At 30.9% G+C, this 14,140-nt stretch overlaps 1 protein-coding gene across 1 annotated transcript in view; it reads left to right on the top strand.

Moving 5' to 3' along the window:
* LOC131844667 (uncharacterized) overlaps positions 1–14,140 on the top strand; it is an 87,624-nt gene that overhangs the window by 59,804 nt on the left and 13,680 nt on the right. Inside the window, exon 3 of the mRNA XM_059193604.1 lies at positions 12,555–12,693. Within this exon, the coding sequence (XP_059049587.1) occupies positions 12,555–12,693 (139 nt within the window). The remainder of the gene's footprint in view (positions 1–12,554; positions 12,694–14,140) is intronic.

Here is a 14,140-nt window from a genome sequence, read left to right on the forward strand (position 1 = left end):
GCTTTCGCCGCGCGCGCACGTCGCACTCATATCGCACGCATGTCTTAATAGTTGTAATCAACCTGAGTGAATTCCTGAGATTCCCGTAACCGTGTGGGCCCACTGAAGAACAATCACATTGAAGTAAGGGTAAGTCATTCATATTTGACCAGCCAGTTTCCTATACAACAATATAGTCCATCGAAGAAGGCTAGATCATAGCCACCGCCGCACCACATATTTTTGTTTCAATCTTCTTTCTTTTTGTTTTTATAGATTGTAACTTGATGTTAAATAGTTTTTACCTAGCTCGGTAATAAAGTATGCACAGAATTTTTCAAATCCGACTGGTAGTTTTAAGGATCAGTGCGTTCAAAAAAGAAGCAAACCTTAGACCAGTTGATCCGTCCAACTCTACCTAAGATATATGACTTAGCTACATAAAAATATACGATAATAAACAATAACGGTTAAACATGTAGGTATAAACGTATTTATAGGTATACAGATTAAAATAAAGGAGTAAAGAAAATAATTAGTTATATCTTTTTATAAGTTTAGTTACATTAAAACATTTTTAACGCATTTGATAGGTAAGAACAAAAAAAAATGGTATTTTACTATTTTAGAACTCAGCAAATATTTATAAATTAAATATTATTAATATGAATAAATTATTTTCTAAGTTCTTAAACCTCGCTTCGGCTTCTCAAAGTATTTGAAACTAAAAATTAGTTCAAATCTTGAGTCTTAGCGGCATTTACAAACGTCAATTCATTTATATAATATACATATTAAAATAAGGTAAATAAAACATATTGTAGGTGCTTGCTAATAAAAACTGAGGCGAACAATCCAAAAGAAATAAAATTAATTACTTATCTGGAGTCAGAAATGTTACAAAAAATTGTTATTACAATGTGACCTCTAGGTCCATGATATTAGGTATTTTATCTATACAAAAAGAAGGTTAAATAGAAATCATTTCTTTCATAATTTCTATAAAGCAATATTTGACAGAAGATCATGACTTTCCTATTTCTATTGATACAGTCTTCTTATCGACTCTTGGATGTAAACATACAGATTCTAATACAAATATAAATAAAAAACTAGATGACCCGTGCAATTTCCTCTACATCACACTTACTTGACATTTATCGTTTATAGTTCACCCAATTTACATAATATCTTATTAAATTATAGCCTAATTATTATTTCGATGTATAAGCTATATTATTGTGAAGTTTCATCAAAATCCGTTTAGTAGTTTTTGCGTGAAAGAGTAACAAACGTTCAGCCATACTTAGAAACATTCACTTTTATAATATTAGAAAGATATTGTTAAGGAATATGGATTGTAGATATGGACGTGGAAGCTTGAGCTGAAATTCTGTCTAGTACATATTTACCTATTTCAGGTGGTACCTGTTCGTTTCCCATTATAATAGATAAAAAAAATTGGAGAATCATTTATCGTATATTATTAAAGATCAGTTCGTGGAAATTAAATATCGACCATAAGTCGTGGAAGTTCCAAAAACCCTCGAGACCATCTGCGTAAATCTTGATAAGTCCTTACAGATAATGAAATTAGATAATACCATATAGATCTGGGACTCGTCTCCGAAATTATAAATACAAATGTCAGATTCGAATGATATTTAACCGTACTTTGTGTTGCTTCGTCAAATTAAATTATTATTGCAATTAAGATTCGAGAAGCACAATTTTTTTATGTAATTGGAATGGCGATGAATCGTATCACGGTGAGTGCTCTGAGGAATTGTACGAATTAATACCAGCTGCTGAATTTCACCAACGTGTTACCCGCAGCAGAAATTAAAATACCGTCCAGATCATCTGGATGAATGGCGGTCCTCCTCTTTCTAGAAACTTTTTGCCACGTTCCACCAAATTGTGAAATTACCTTTCAGCAATGGTATTTCAGAACCAGTACGGTATTTAAATTTAAGTTCAATAAAAGTGCTTATTCTCTCTGAAAGTAACGCATTTGCAAAGTCCTGCTGTTCCGGGTTCACTACCACTTTTTCACTACTAACCCACATGTTGATTTGATATCCGTGCTGCTCATATAGATAGATCTTATCTTAATGTTACTTTCTCTACTGGTAGTCTGGAAGAGATTGCTTAGCGATAAGACCGCCTTTTGTATCAGTTTATGTACTATATCATTTTGCGTGTTTTCTTTGTCTGGTGCAATAAAGAGTTTAAATAAATAAATAAATAGATGATGGTCACCATCAGGTGGGCCATGAACTTGTTTATTATTTCGTTTACATAAAAAAACGTTAACGAAAACGTTCAAAATGTGAGACGTTGCTACAGTTCAATATCCAACTATTATAGAGATATAAGATAAGCTACTTATATAAGAACTGATAGTAAGTACAATAGAATCGATTAAGAAGTCCATACCAACAGAATGAAATAAAGTTCGTAATAAAATCTCTAAACTTTCAGCTGAAACTTCGGATTTGTCATTTCACAGTAGAGATAATATTAAAAAATTAAAATTACTTATTTTATAAAGTCTTTCATAACTGTTTTATTAATATGAGTCCTAACTTTGATCATCTTACATGCCTGATCACATTTTTTAGCAGTATAGAATGGTTAACTGGTAGAAAATGTCAATGTCATCAGGCATTAAGTATACAATGTGGTATCCAGAAGTATAAATATAAATTTATATTCTTAATATTATAAATGTGTGTTTTATGTTTTATTTTATGAGTGTTGTATTTTGTGTTTTATGAGTATGGACAGATAGATGAATGGATGGATGTTCGTAACTCTTTCACACAAAAAGTACGGATTCTAACGAAACTTTACAATAATATATGTTCGTCAGAATAACACATAGGCTACAAATTTCGTGTCGATGAAACCGTGGCCACAGCTAGTAAATCATATTTTTTATTGTAATTAAGGTATATGAGTCCCTGTTTTGTCAATACTGACTTACAAATAAAAGAGGATATAGGGTGTCGCAGATTTTTTTCTACTTACTTGACCTACATATCGTTATATTTTGAATTTTCACGATATTTTTGTAAATGCCATTTCATGTATCAGCATATATGTAATTTATTAAAATCCATTGAGTAGTTTTTGCATGTAGTAAGAGAAACAAACCTATAGACTTTTGGGTTCATAATATTAGTAAGGATTCTGAAGTAGATATTAAATAGGACATTGAGTAAAATGTATGCATCATACTAGGGTCCTCAAATATGCGAATTAAATAATCACATGGCAAACCTAGGCCTGTGCTTAACAAAGATTTGCAGTTTTTGCTAATGGAAGAGGAAACGCCACTACATATCCTATGTGGTTGTAGCCATAACTCATGCATAAACCGAATATCTCATTTGGAAAGTACACAATGATTTCACTAAACTAAAGCTGTGTATTCACAAAAATCAAATAAAATAATTATACAAGTGATATACTTAGTAAAGCATTTTGTATTCTAAAACCGATGATGTCAAGGTAAAAATATTTTGTATCTAAAATTAACTGTGTAGGTATGTTACATAATATATTTATCGTGTATGAGACGAGATCGTTATTATAAAAACCGAACACCTGAGGTACACATCGCTTCTTAAAAGGATCATAGTTAATATACGTGTATATAGTGTTAATCAATTAGTAGTAAAAGGTCCATAATACTCAAATTATTCCTATAAAATTATTTCTAAAAGAAATTAAATAAATTATGTCAACTGTACTATGTGGAAAATAGATCAATACTTTCAGATAGTGTATTCCTAAACTATACTAAATTATCATTTAAAATATTTCTTCCATATTTATATTCATATTAGTAATCTTCAAAAAGCATGTATCTAGTTGAAAAATCCTTACAACGCATGATTTTTAATGGTCAGAAGACATATTATATATACGTGCAGCTTAATTCAAGCGAAGAAGGGGATATACCACAACATACAAACGGAAGAAATATAATAGTTCTCTTACTTGTCCCCACGCAGGCTCCAGAAACTTCACAATGCTATCTGTGAAGCGTATAATTACAGGTTGGCCTCGCCTTAGTTTGCAGAGTTAGATTTAAATTACTATGCAGGTTTGGTTGCGGATTGTTAGAATGTATAATTAGAGGCTACATCGTCAGAATGCTAAATTTGAGAGTGCTGTTAAGTCCGACTAAGTTTTCTCATTGAGGGCTAGCTTTGTATTGTCCGGCGTAAGTAAGAGGACTAACATATAAATACAGACGAAATACTATCTAATTACAAGACATCCTATTAGTATAAATTGGTTACTCTGCCTTCACAAACTTTAAATAATCATCATAATACATTTAATCTTCCGCTATCAAATCTTCAGAATATATACAATCAGCACAGGTAGGGCGCCAGTGGAGAGTGGGAGTAAAATGAGAACGAAGTCAACTTAGTTAGCCTATCGTGGCGAAAGCATCAGGAAATTGACTGATATTGTCCACATTGCATGTTTAAAACATATTGTATTCTAACACTGATTCGAAATTTATTTTAAAAAAGCTTAAAGAATTGCTAATGGAAAAAGCTTATTATACAGTAAAATAATTTAGCAAACGTACTGTAGGAACCAAGCAGACACTATAACAGACTAAAATTTTCATTTTAGGAGCAAGTCATCTATCAAACTCCTATATATACTCTTTACACAGAGTCCATGTGTGTATTGTTAATTTATTATACGTAAATTTATTGTAAATGTTTGTGCTATTACAAATAAATAAATTTCTTAGACGTCTGCAATTAGAATGTAGTCTATTAGTCTTAGCTGAAGTATTTAAGATGAAAAAGGAATAAAGTTCATTCTAGGTTGGTTAATTATGGTGAAGGGGATGAAATTGCAGATAGATAATAGTTGTTCAACTATAACTTTGTATAAAGGTTTTTTTTATGACAATGCATTAGTTCTAGCGCTGTTACATGATGAGGATGAACCGTGAATGAAATGTCATGATAAGTAAACAGGATTACGGAAATGCTTTTTTTTATGTAGGTATATACCATGAAGTGGGTTGACACACCATTCAGCATTTTGTTATTCACTATATAAAAAATATACGTGAGTCACAAAGTGTTGCCATTCCATTAGATATTTTTATAAGTGGGCCGAATAAATAGTCATAGAATCGCCGCAGGATATTGAATTAAATTATGTCAAGATAATATAATATCAACGTCTAAGAAATTTTAGAGCTGATGAAATATAAAAAAAATATAAAAATGTTTTCAATTAATTATCTAAGTTTCTTAATAATTTGAAACAATGTAATATCCTACTTCTGGAAACAATAGTAGCAAGGTTATTAGTTGAAAATATTATTTTAGTTGAAAATATTTCGGCAAGCGATAAAAGTCCTTTGTTTAATGTATTGAATATATTGATATATATAATTTGGAACTAATTAAAAAAATATGTTTGTGTTGCTAAAACCTTAATAGGTCAGAATATATTAACGGAAAAATTTCATTTTGACAAGCGACGTATATAATTTTACGGTAAATGTAATTAATGGCTTTGTGCATAAATCACCGGTATACTCGTACTTCTAGAATGTCTTGTTTCATATATTGTAAACTGGCTGTTATTCACGATAATGCCTGCTTTTTTTGTGATAATACTTAGCTCCGTTCTCCGTGAGATAATCTGTTATTGTATTTTCATGGCAAATTTCATTATAATAATGGACAATTCATGAAGCACCATCTAGTCATAATTCAAAACAGAGCTGTGTTATGGGTACTAGACTACTGGTACACCTAGACATATGAATATTGATATTTTTTTCTAAATACATACATTAGCACACCACCTTACGTGTCGTCCCTGGTTCTTGGTACTAAGCAAACATTTGTATGAAAATTATTATATGGGTCTGACGGTTTTCTAAATATAACAGTAAGATTATATAATAATTTTCATGCTTCGTACCAGGAACCAGGGACGACACGTAAGGTGGTGTGCTAAAAAGATTGACCATCGAGTCCGTCAGTATAATCCGTTCACACGTATAGTTTCCTTTATATACTTTCGCATTAGTAATAATCCTACGAATTATGAAATCGAGACAATTGACAACCCTATTTACCTGACATAAGTACATAAACTGTTAAGTGTCTGTAACGAGATCATTAATAATCCGTTCGATAACTCCCATTCCTTTATTTGTATTAAACTCCTTTATTTACATACGTCCTCCGACCGTCACATTACAAGTGGGTATTTGTGTTTAACGAATCGTATTTCCAAATCGAGTGCCTTTTAATGTATTATTCATGTATTTAACTATCGAATGAAAGTGAGCGAGAAATAAATGACAAAATTAATGGGATATTAATCCGAGAATTAATGTTTTCCTTTTAACCTTTGTTGTCTACTTTATCAAATCTTTAAACACTATTTTACCAAATAACAATATAGGTAATTAAAATAATAATATCAAAACTGTCTTTATAATATACTTTTAGTAGCGTCCGACCCAAAAAGAAGGATGTGTGTGTTAAACTATATGTAATTTGAATTTTTTGGTAAATATCCAAGCGAAGTCGGGGTGGACTGCTAGTCTGCTTATATTTAAATAATAACATTCTATTATATAAAGTTGTCTGTATTAGTAGGTACCGCAGTATCATATAATTCTCCCGTCAAGCAGATACCTTCGTAAGCTATGTTCGAAGTGACACCTTCAGATGCAATGGTAACGCATGAGCGGGCGTCATGTGATGACGTGTGTCCGTAGCACTGTTCATGTATATAGGTAGGTGTATACCGCTTACTACCAGTTTAGACGTAGGTTTATTTGCCATTCCAAAAAATATACCCTATTCAGCTATTTTAATATTCGAAAGTATCTGTTTGATATTTTTTTAAGACTACGGCTGAATAGATCTCATGAAGTGAGAAGAACTTTCCCTTTCTCTCAATGTGACGTTAAAATAGATTGTATACTGAGGCCGTAAGTCACATATTACTGTTATCACTTATAACAAGTATTACAAATGCATTAAATGCTAATCGGATAGTTATGAAATTTACCATTACGATAGGTTGTAGCCCGAGGATAGTTATAGACTATCTGTTAACTCAAAGAAAAAAGGAAACTAAGTCGCGGTAAACAGCTATTATTATATAAATGATCCACCTATAGGTCTAAGTTGGGGTAAACATTTATCTTTTTCTTATTATTTTTTTGGTCTCTTATTTTCTTTAAGAAGTTTTACCTGCGAATAGCCATCATATTAAATTCATGCTGACCTCCAGCAGTACACGTTGCGTCAATTCCTAGATCCTACATGTCAATTTTCATCAAAAAACGGTTGACTGGTTTCAGATATTGCCACGTCACATAAACAAACTCAAAGGTTTTCTGGTATAATTATGTAGACATATATGTATAATATTTTACTTTTTAATATTATTAGGTTCCTATATCATTATTATCTATGTTTCTAATGAATTATTTAACAGTTATATAATCTATACAGGTACGTACATTATACAAAATTCATTTTATTTAAATAAATTCTAAGAGTCTATGGACTATGTAAGAAGTCGTTTGTTTGGGTACTTATTTAACCTATTTCAACGGTTAAGCAGCTTTGTAAGCTGTGTTTTAGTTGAAGGGATTTTGGTTAAGGCAGGACAACCCTAAATATCTTAGTTTTCTAGGAAAGCAACACATGCGTATCACTCGCGTTATATGATGACATGATATACATAGAGCTGTTCATGTACATAGACGACGGTTACCATTTACCATCAAATCCGTCAGCTTGCTTGTCATTCCTAAAACGTAAAAGGAAACTTAGTGATCGATATTACTAGATTATTAAGTATAATAGAAATATGACTATTAGAAAACTATTAACTATTAGAAAATGTTATTTCTCATATATGAGATGATATATTAGATCGTCGTGGTACAGTTACGATTGTGATATAAAAAATATATATAATCTATATAAATTAAAAAAATATGTTGTTTGACTAGTTTTTTTTATAATGACAAATGGAATAATATCATCTGTCGCCAATATAGGTACTTACTCATATTTCATGGGGAAGTTCCCAATGACATGTTCGAACAGATGCATGCAAATTGAATCAAGTACCTTAAGTGCTAGTACATAATATTGGCAATACGTATACTCGTACTCTACGTGCTTTTATTTCCCATCAGTGAACGTTACAAAATAGAGTAACATTTTAAGTGCAATTGTTATTCAATTTTGCTATTCTACAAAATGTTACGATAGAGTGGAGGTGAAGTAGGCCGATATTTAGTGAAATGGCGGTGAGAGTACGAAATGTTAATCTAAGTATAATATAAATATAAAGTCTGTGATCTGTGATCGTGTGTACGTAGAAGATATATGAGAATAACTCTTATTGGGGATTTTTATCAACGTAATAGAACTCAAAATAATGATATTTTAGAATTTTTGTCGCTTTGTATATTTAAACGCACATTTAGGTACACCATTTTAGGTACGGTACGGTTTTAACTAGTATATAGTAGTACTAGTATAGCTCGTACTAGAGTACGAGCTATAAGCTAGAGCTTAAAGTTGTAGTAAGGCTCACTTAAATTTAGTGTATGTTTTATTCACAAACAAAAAATGTTATAGGGTTCTAAAATCGTGGGCTCAGCTAGATATACGTATAATATTATGATAATAATAATAATAATAATCTCAGGACAATTCACACAGCGCCATCTAGACCCAAGTTAAGATAGCTAAGGCTTGTGTTATGGGTACTAGATAATTGATACATATACGTAATTTTTTTTTTATAAATACGTATGTATTTACCAAAAAAAACTGTTATTATACATAGAAAACACCCAGACCGATACAAACAATTATACTCATGACTACAAATGTTTGTGCCGTGCGAGGAATCGAACCCTCGACCATCGGTTGTAAAGCAGTGTGCTAGACCGCTAGACCACCGAGTTCGCTGACCACAATGGTACACTGGTCGCCACATTCAATATAAAATATTTAGTACATAAATCCGTAAAATAAACAACGACAATGAAAATAATACACTAAGATGTAGCCTTACCTAGAAATAATATAGTTTCAATTATATGCACATATATATTGGTCAAGCTATAGAAACTATTAATTTATTACACAAAACCCTTACTACAAAGAAATTAATCTTTGTAATCTAACTTACTATTTGATACAAAAGTAATTTATATTTAACTTGAATACATATTATTTATTTATTAATATTTTATAATTTTATTTTTATTTATTACATTTTATTTATTTACATGCAGAAGGCGGTCTTAACGTTCAAACTATCTCTTTCAAATAATTTTTGGATAGAGAGATAAAACAAGACAAAAGACATCGCGTGAGTTGGTTTTATGTCTGCATAATATTATATATTGTGTTGGAAATACATACATATTCATATATAATTTAAAATAAATATATTTTAAACAGATTTTCGCCTGCGATTTTATGTTTTTTTTTTGGTGTAACCTTAACCATTATTCGTCTCCGTGATACAATCAATCTCCAAATCCAATTTCATTAAGACACGTTACTGTGTAGCCGTGAAAAGGTGAGAAACAGATAGACTGACACAATTTACATTTTATTATATCAGTACGTACGGATATAAATAGATTTATTAAACAATTTAAATAAAAACAAATAATTCGCATTTGTTCGACAAAAGAATGTAAAACTGTCATAATATATATTGAATAGGACAAATATACTTATATTCATCCCTTTCGCCACCCCTAGATAAAGTAGAATATCTATTTGATTAACGAAATTACTAATAGAAAAGTCCGTATTGTATGAGATAGCCGTAAGCTATTGAAATTTACTTCTATAGCTAATGTCAATTATGTGTTAATTAGATTACATACATTACATATAGAGAGAGAGAAAATGGCAATGAAAAAGACAAAAGGTATATTGAAAAGCTGGTTAGAGCGAGATAGAAGTGAAGATAAATTTCAGGTACATGTTATTTGTCATCATTAGCTGCCAAGGCATTTATCATCCAAGCAAAGTGAAAATGAAACAAGTAATTTGGTTGAATATGACTTCATAAATTAGGTCCACAAGTACGTCATCAAGGATATAAAACAAATTTAGAACAAAATACTCTAAATCATACACTTTACCAGAGGAAGACTATTCATAATTCGTAGGTGGTATACATTTTTCTAACCTAATTTGCATGAGTGACATGACTGGCGTCACGTTGTTTTTTGCACCGTCATCCTAGGGAATGGTTACGACATTCCATAAGATGGGTTGTCATCTTGTTTACCACACCAATTAGAAAAAAAAAAGATAATTATTTAGATGTTTTCTGGAATCATTACGAACGTTCTGCCTTGTATAAGAAATGATACAGAATTATTGTAGTTAAAATAAGTTTTACTTGTCGGCGAATAGAATTGTAAATAATTATAAGTAGGAAGTCTTATTTGTATTATAACTTTGCATTCAGTAGTCAGTACTTCAGAAATTGAGTACTGACATACTTCTATTTCTTTTATATAATATAGAATGATGCACCCGCTTGCGTTAATAGTATACGCTGGCGGGGCACCTGCCGGGCGTGGAGGATGATGAGTATGTTAGTTAGTTCATCGTAGCAAATTCACCAGGAATTTACATAATGGTTTCCAGGACAAATATGGAGGTCAACCTGAGATAGAAAATTACTAACAATAGGTTTAATCCACATTACTACAGTCGTATTCCCCTACACATTTCTATTAACATTACATACATTTTTGGACTTGCCCTAGTTATTTTCAATTTGTCAGTACATCAGTAGTTTATATCAGGTTAGTTAGTTTAGGTTTAGGTCGATGGACAATGGTCAATGCTATATAATTTCCAACGAGTAATATTATTAAAAGAAATAAAGCAAGTACTTTATATACAGATCTAAGTCCTTTAGGCAAGTCTAAGGTACTTTGTTAATATTTATGTCTTTTGTAGCTCCGAAAGATTTGAGACAAAGTAATATTCGATCTTTTGTACACGAGAACTTGTAAATATATCCTTTATCCAATTATTTGTAAACCCGAAAAGAAATAAATATACATTTTGCTGTAATAATACTCTACAGTAATATAGCTTATACATCACAATAATACACCTAGTGTATAATAAAATTATTTTATATATATTTAACAATGTCATTTCTGTAAATTTTGAATCTAGTTAGATACTTTCTTAATTTCAAACCCTTACTACCGTGTTAAAGTTTTCAAAAGGAAGAGATTTTCAAGTATGTCTATTTGTATGCACATGTTGTTACGAGATTTTTTCTCAAATTATGTGCTCATTTTGAAGATAGATTTTTCATTGTCTACCGATTTTACTCACATCTATCTTAAAATCTATAACTACACGCATTAATAATCGAAAGCACACTTTACGCAATCTCTGCGTGACTACGTCTCACTCATTTTAGCCAGCAGTAAACCAGATTATATATATACTTTATTGCACTTATTACATTAATAGACAAAGACAGTTATACTAAATTGTGAGCATTATTTGTAAGTTGTATTTAGATGGTGAGATATAGTAGTGAAATTACAGGGTAAGAAGGCATAACATCTTAGTCCTTCGGAAGGGCAACGCATGAGTGGTATCACGGGCGTCGCATGATAACATGATCTCCATAGCGGTCGTTATGTATAGGCGACGGTTGCAAAAAAGTGGGCCTTAACATTTGGTTGCTATTCCATTTATATAATGAAATAAAATTATATTTATTTACTTAAACAGTTGTAACAATATCAATTGGCCAAATATAAATTGTGTGGGCAACTGTTTGACTTAAATGTGCGTAGGCATAATAAAAATTACATAATTTTTATACACTAATCATATTATTACAAGTATTGGAATAATCAAACGTTTCAATACATAAACGGTACACAATAATTACTAGAAATAAAGTATCGTATAAGTATTGTAAATTATATAACAATTTAATTTATTTATCATTTAATACCCTTTACAATTAACAATGAATAAAATTAATGCAATATTATGTTGAACTCATAATATATTTAATATAGAGATGTTCATTAATTATTTTAATTATTAGCGAATAACCAAACTCACTTCTGTACTATAGTATATACATTTCATGTTAAAGAGATTGATTAGTTGTTTTTTTTTTAAATAAGTAGTTTATTAACTCTCTACAAATGAAAGAGAACGGCAGCCAGTAAGAAGAAATGGCGAAATGTCGTAAAACGAAAGACATCTGGACTTCACTCCACTACATAATGACCACAACCATATCAATAGCGTATCAAATAAGCAGTTATTAAAAAAATAGCGTCATATACAATACATTTTTTCTTGATAATTATTAACATTCGGTAGTATATGTTATTGTTTTAATGCATCTGTTAATTTCTTAATCTGAGGTAAATAATTCCGGTTTTTGTTCAACGGACACAGTAATTTCAAAAACAAGGCAGGGGTAATATATTTGCATAATGTTGTCCACAGGAAGATGCAACTGGAGCAGAACGATTGACAATAATAGCCGCGATGCCGACAACAGCCGAAGGCCGGTATACATGCGAGGTGTCAGCTGAGGCACCTTCTTTCCAAACAGCACAAGTTCACGCCTTCATGTACGTCGTAGGTAAGTGTTTATTTATTTTGCTATTTGGTAGGGATTAAACATAATATAAAAATTTGACGTTCATAACCGGCTAAAATGTCCTACGAATAAATGATTTTTGATTTGATATGATTTGCTGCCTACGGAATCTGTTTCTAAAATCGGAATACGGAAAACTGTTTCTAAAATCAATGTGCAAACCGAATAATTCTAAATACTGTGTTTTTCTCTTATTAATATGAGTACTACATATACATATGTTTTTTGACATATTTAATATCAGACGGAGCTTGGTTTACAGTTTTATTTTATGCCTGGAAGTTTGGAATAATATTTGTGTCCTGTTATGCTATTGCTAATTATATTTTATTATACAACAGTAAAAAGTTATTATTTGTATAGAATTTATTTTATTTAAAATACATTAATAATCGACATATGTACATATAATACAAATAAATGCAGTACAATTGAACATTCTTTCTTTTTCAAGTTTGTGATAAAAATGAAGTACAAAAACGCGAGTCGCTTTAGTGTTTGAACTGGGATTCAATCTTGGGATCCTGTGGGACTTTAACGTAAAGTCTGCCAACAGAGATATCGTCGTTTTTATAATGTAATACTACTTACATATTTATTTTTTAAATAAATTTAAAGGTACAGAGATAATATCTTATAATGAAATGATAGATATGACATCAGGATTACACTGGGCGACTGGGATTATTAATTATTTATAGAGAATTTTGTGCTATTACTTTATATACAACTCTTACTCATTCACAAGTCAATTACGTTATGTTAGTATTGCTATTTAAATTTTTGTTCAACTATTATCAATAAAGCTCGTAAAATAATATTCGTTTTGATAACCAATTATATTTAGTATTACATTATATGTAACTGGAGTTTGCAATTTTATTGGAATTGAGAATATTAAACCGCCTACGACTCTACGGAGGTGGTTGTGCCGAATGGTTTTTAGAGAATGTTCCTAAAGCCAAAGGTGAAATATAATGTACCTAAAAAAAGATCAAATTTCATAAATACAAATTAAAACAAACGCCCGTTTTCAATAATATGAGTGAATGATTAATTATCTAGACGAAGGTAGTTAAATAATAATAATAATTTCAGAACAATTCACACAGCGTCATCTAGATCCAAGTAAAGCTAAAGCTTGTGTTATGGGTATTAGATAACTGATACAAATACGTAGCTGTTTTTTTTTTACAAATACATACATATTATACATGGTAAACACTCAGACCGATACAAACAATCGTACTTATGAAAATAAATGTTTGTGCCGTGCGAAGAATCGAACCTGCGACCTGTGTGCTAATTCACTAATTAATATCTAAGCTTGTGAGATTCGCGATACCTTGAACGACGATATCAGATATCGGCGTATTTGAAACCTTCGCTCAAGGAATTCGGGAGTCTTCATGCTGTATCTATTACTTGT

This window comes from Achroia grisella, unplaced genomic scaffold, assembly GCF_030625045.1.
Source record: "Achroia grisella isolate CSIRO2021 unplaced genomic scaffold, CSIRO_AGI_Agris_v1 utg4116, whole genome shotgun sequence".
NCBI classification, from domain to species: Eukaryota; Metazoa; Arthropoda; class Insecta; order Lepidoptera; family Pyralidae; genus Achroia; species Achroia grisella.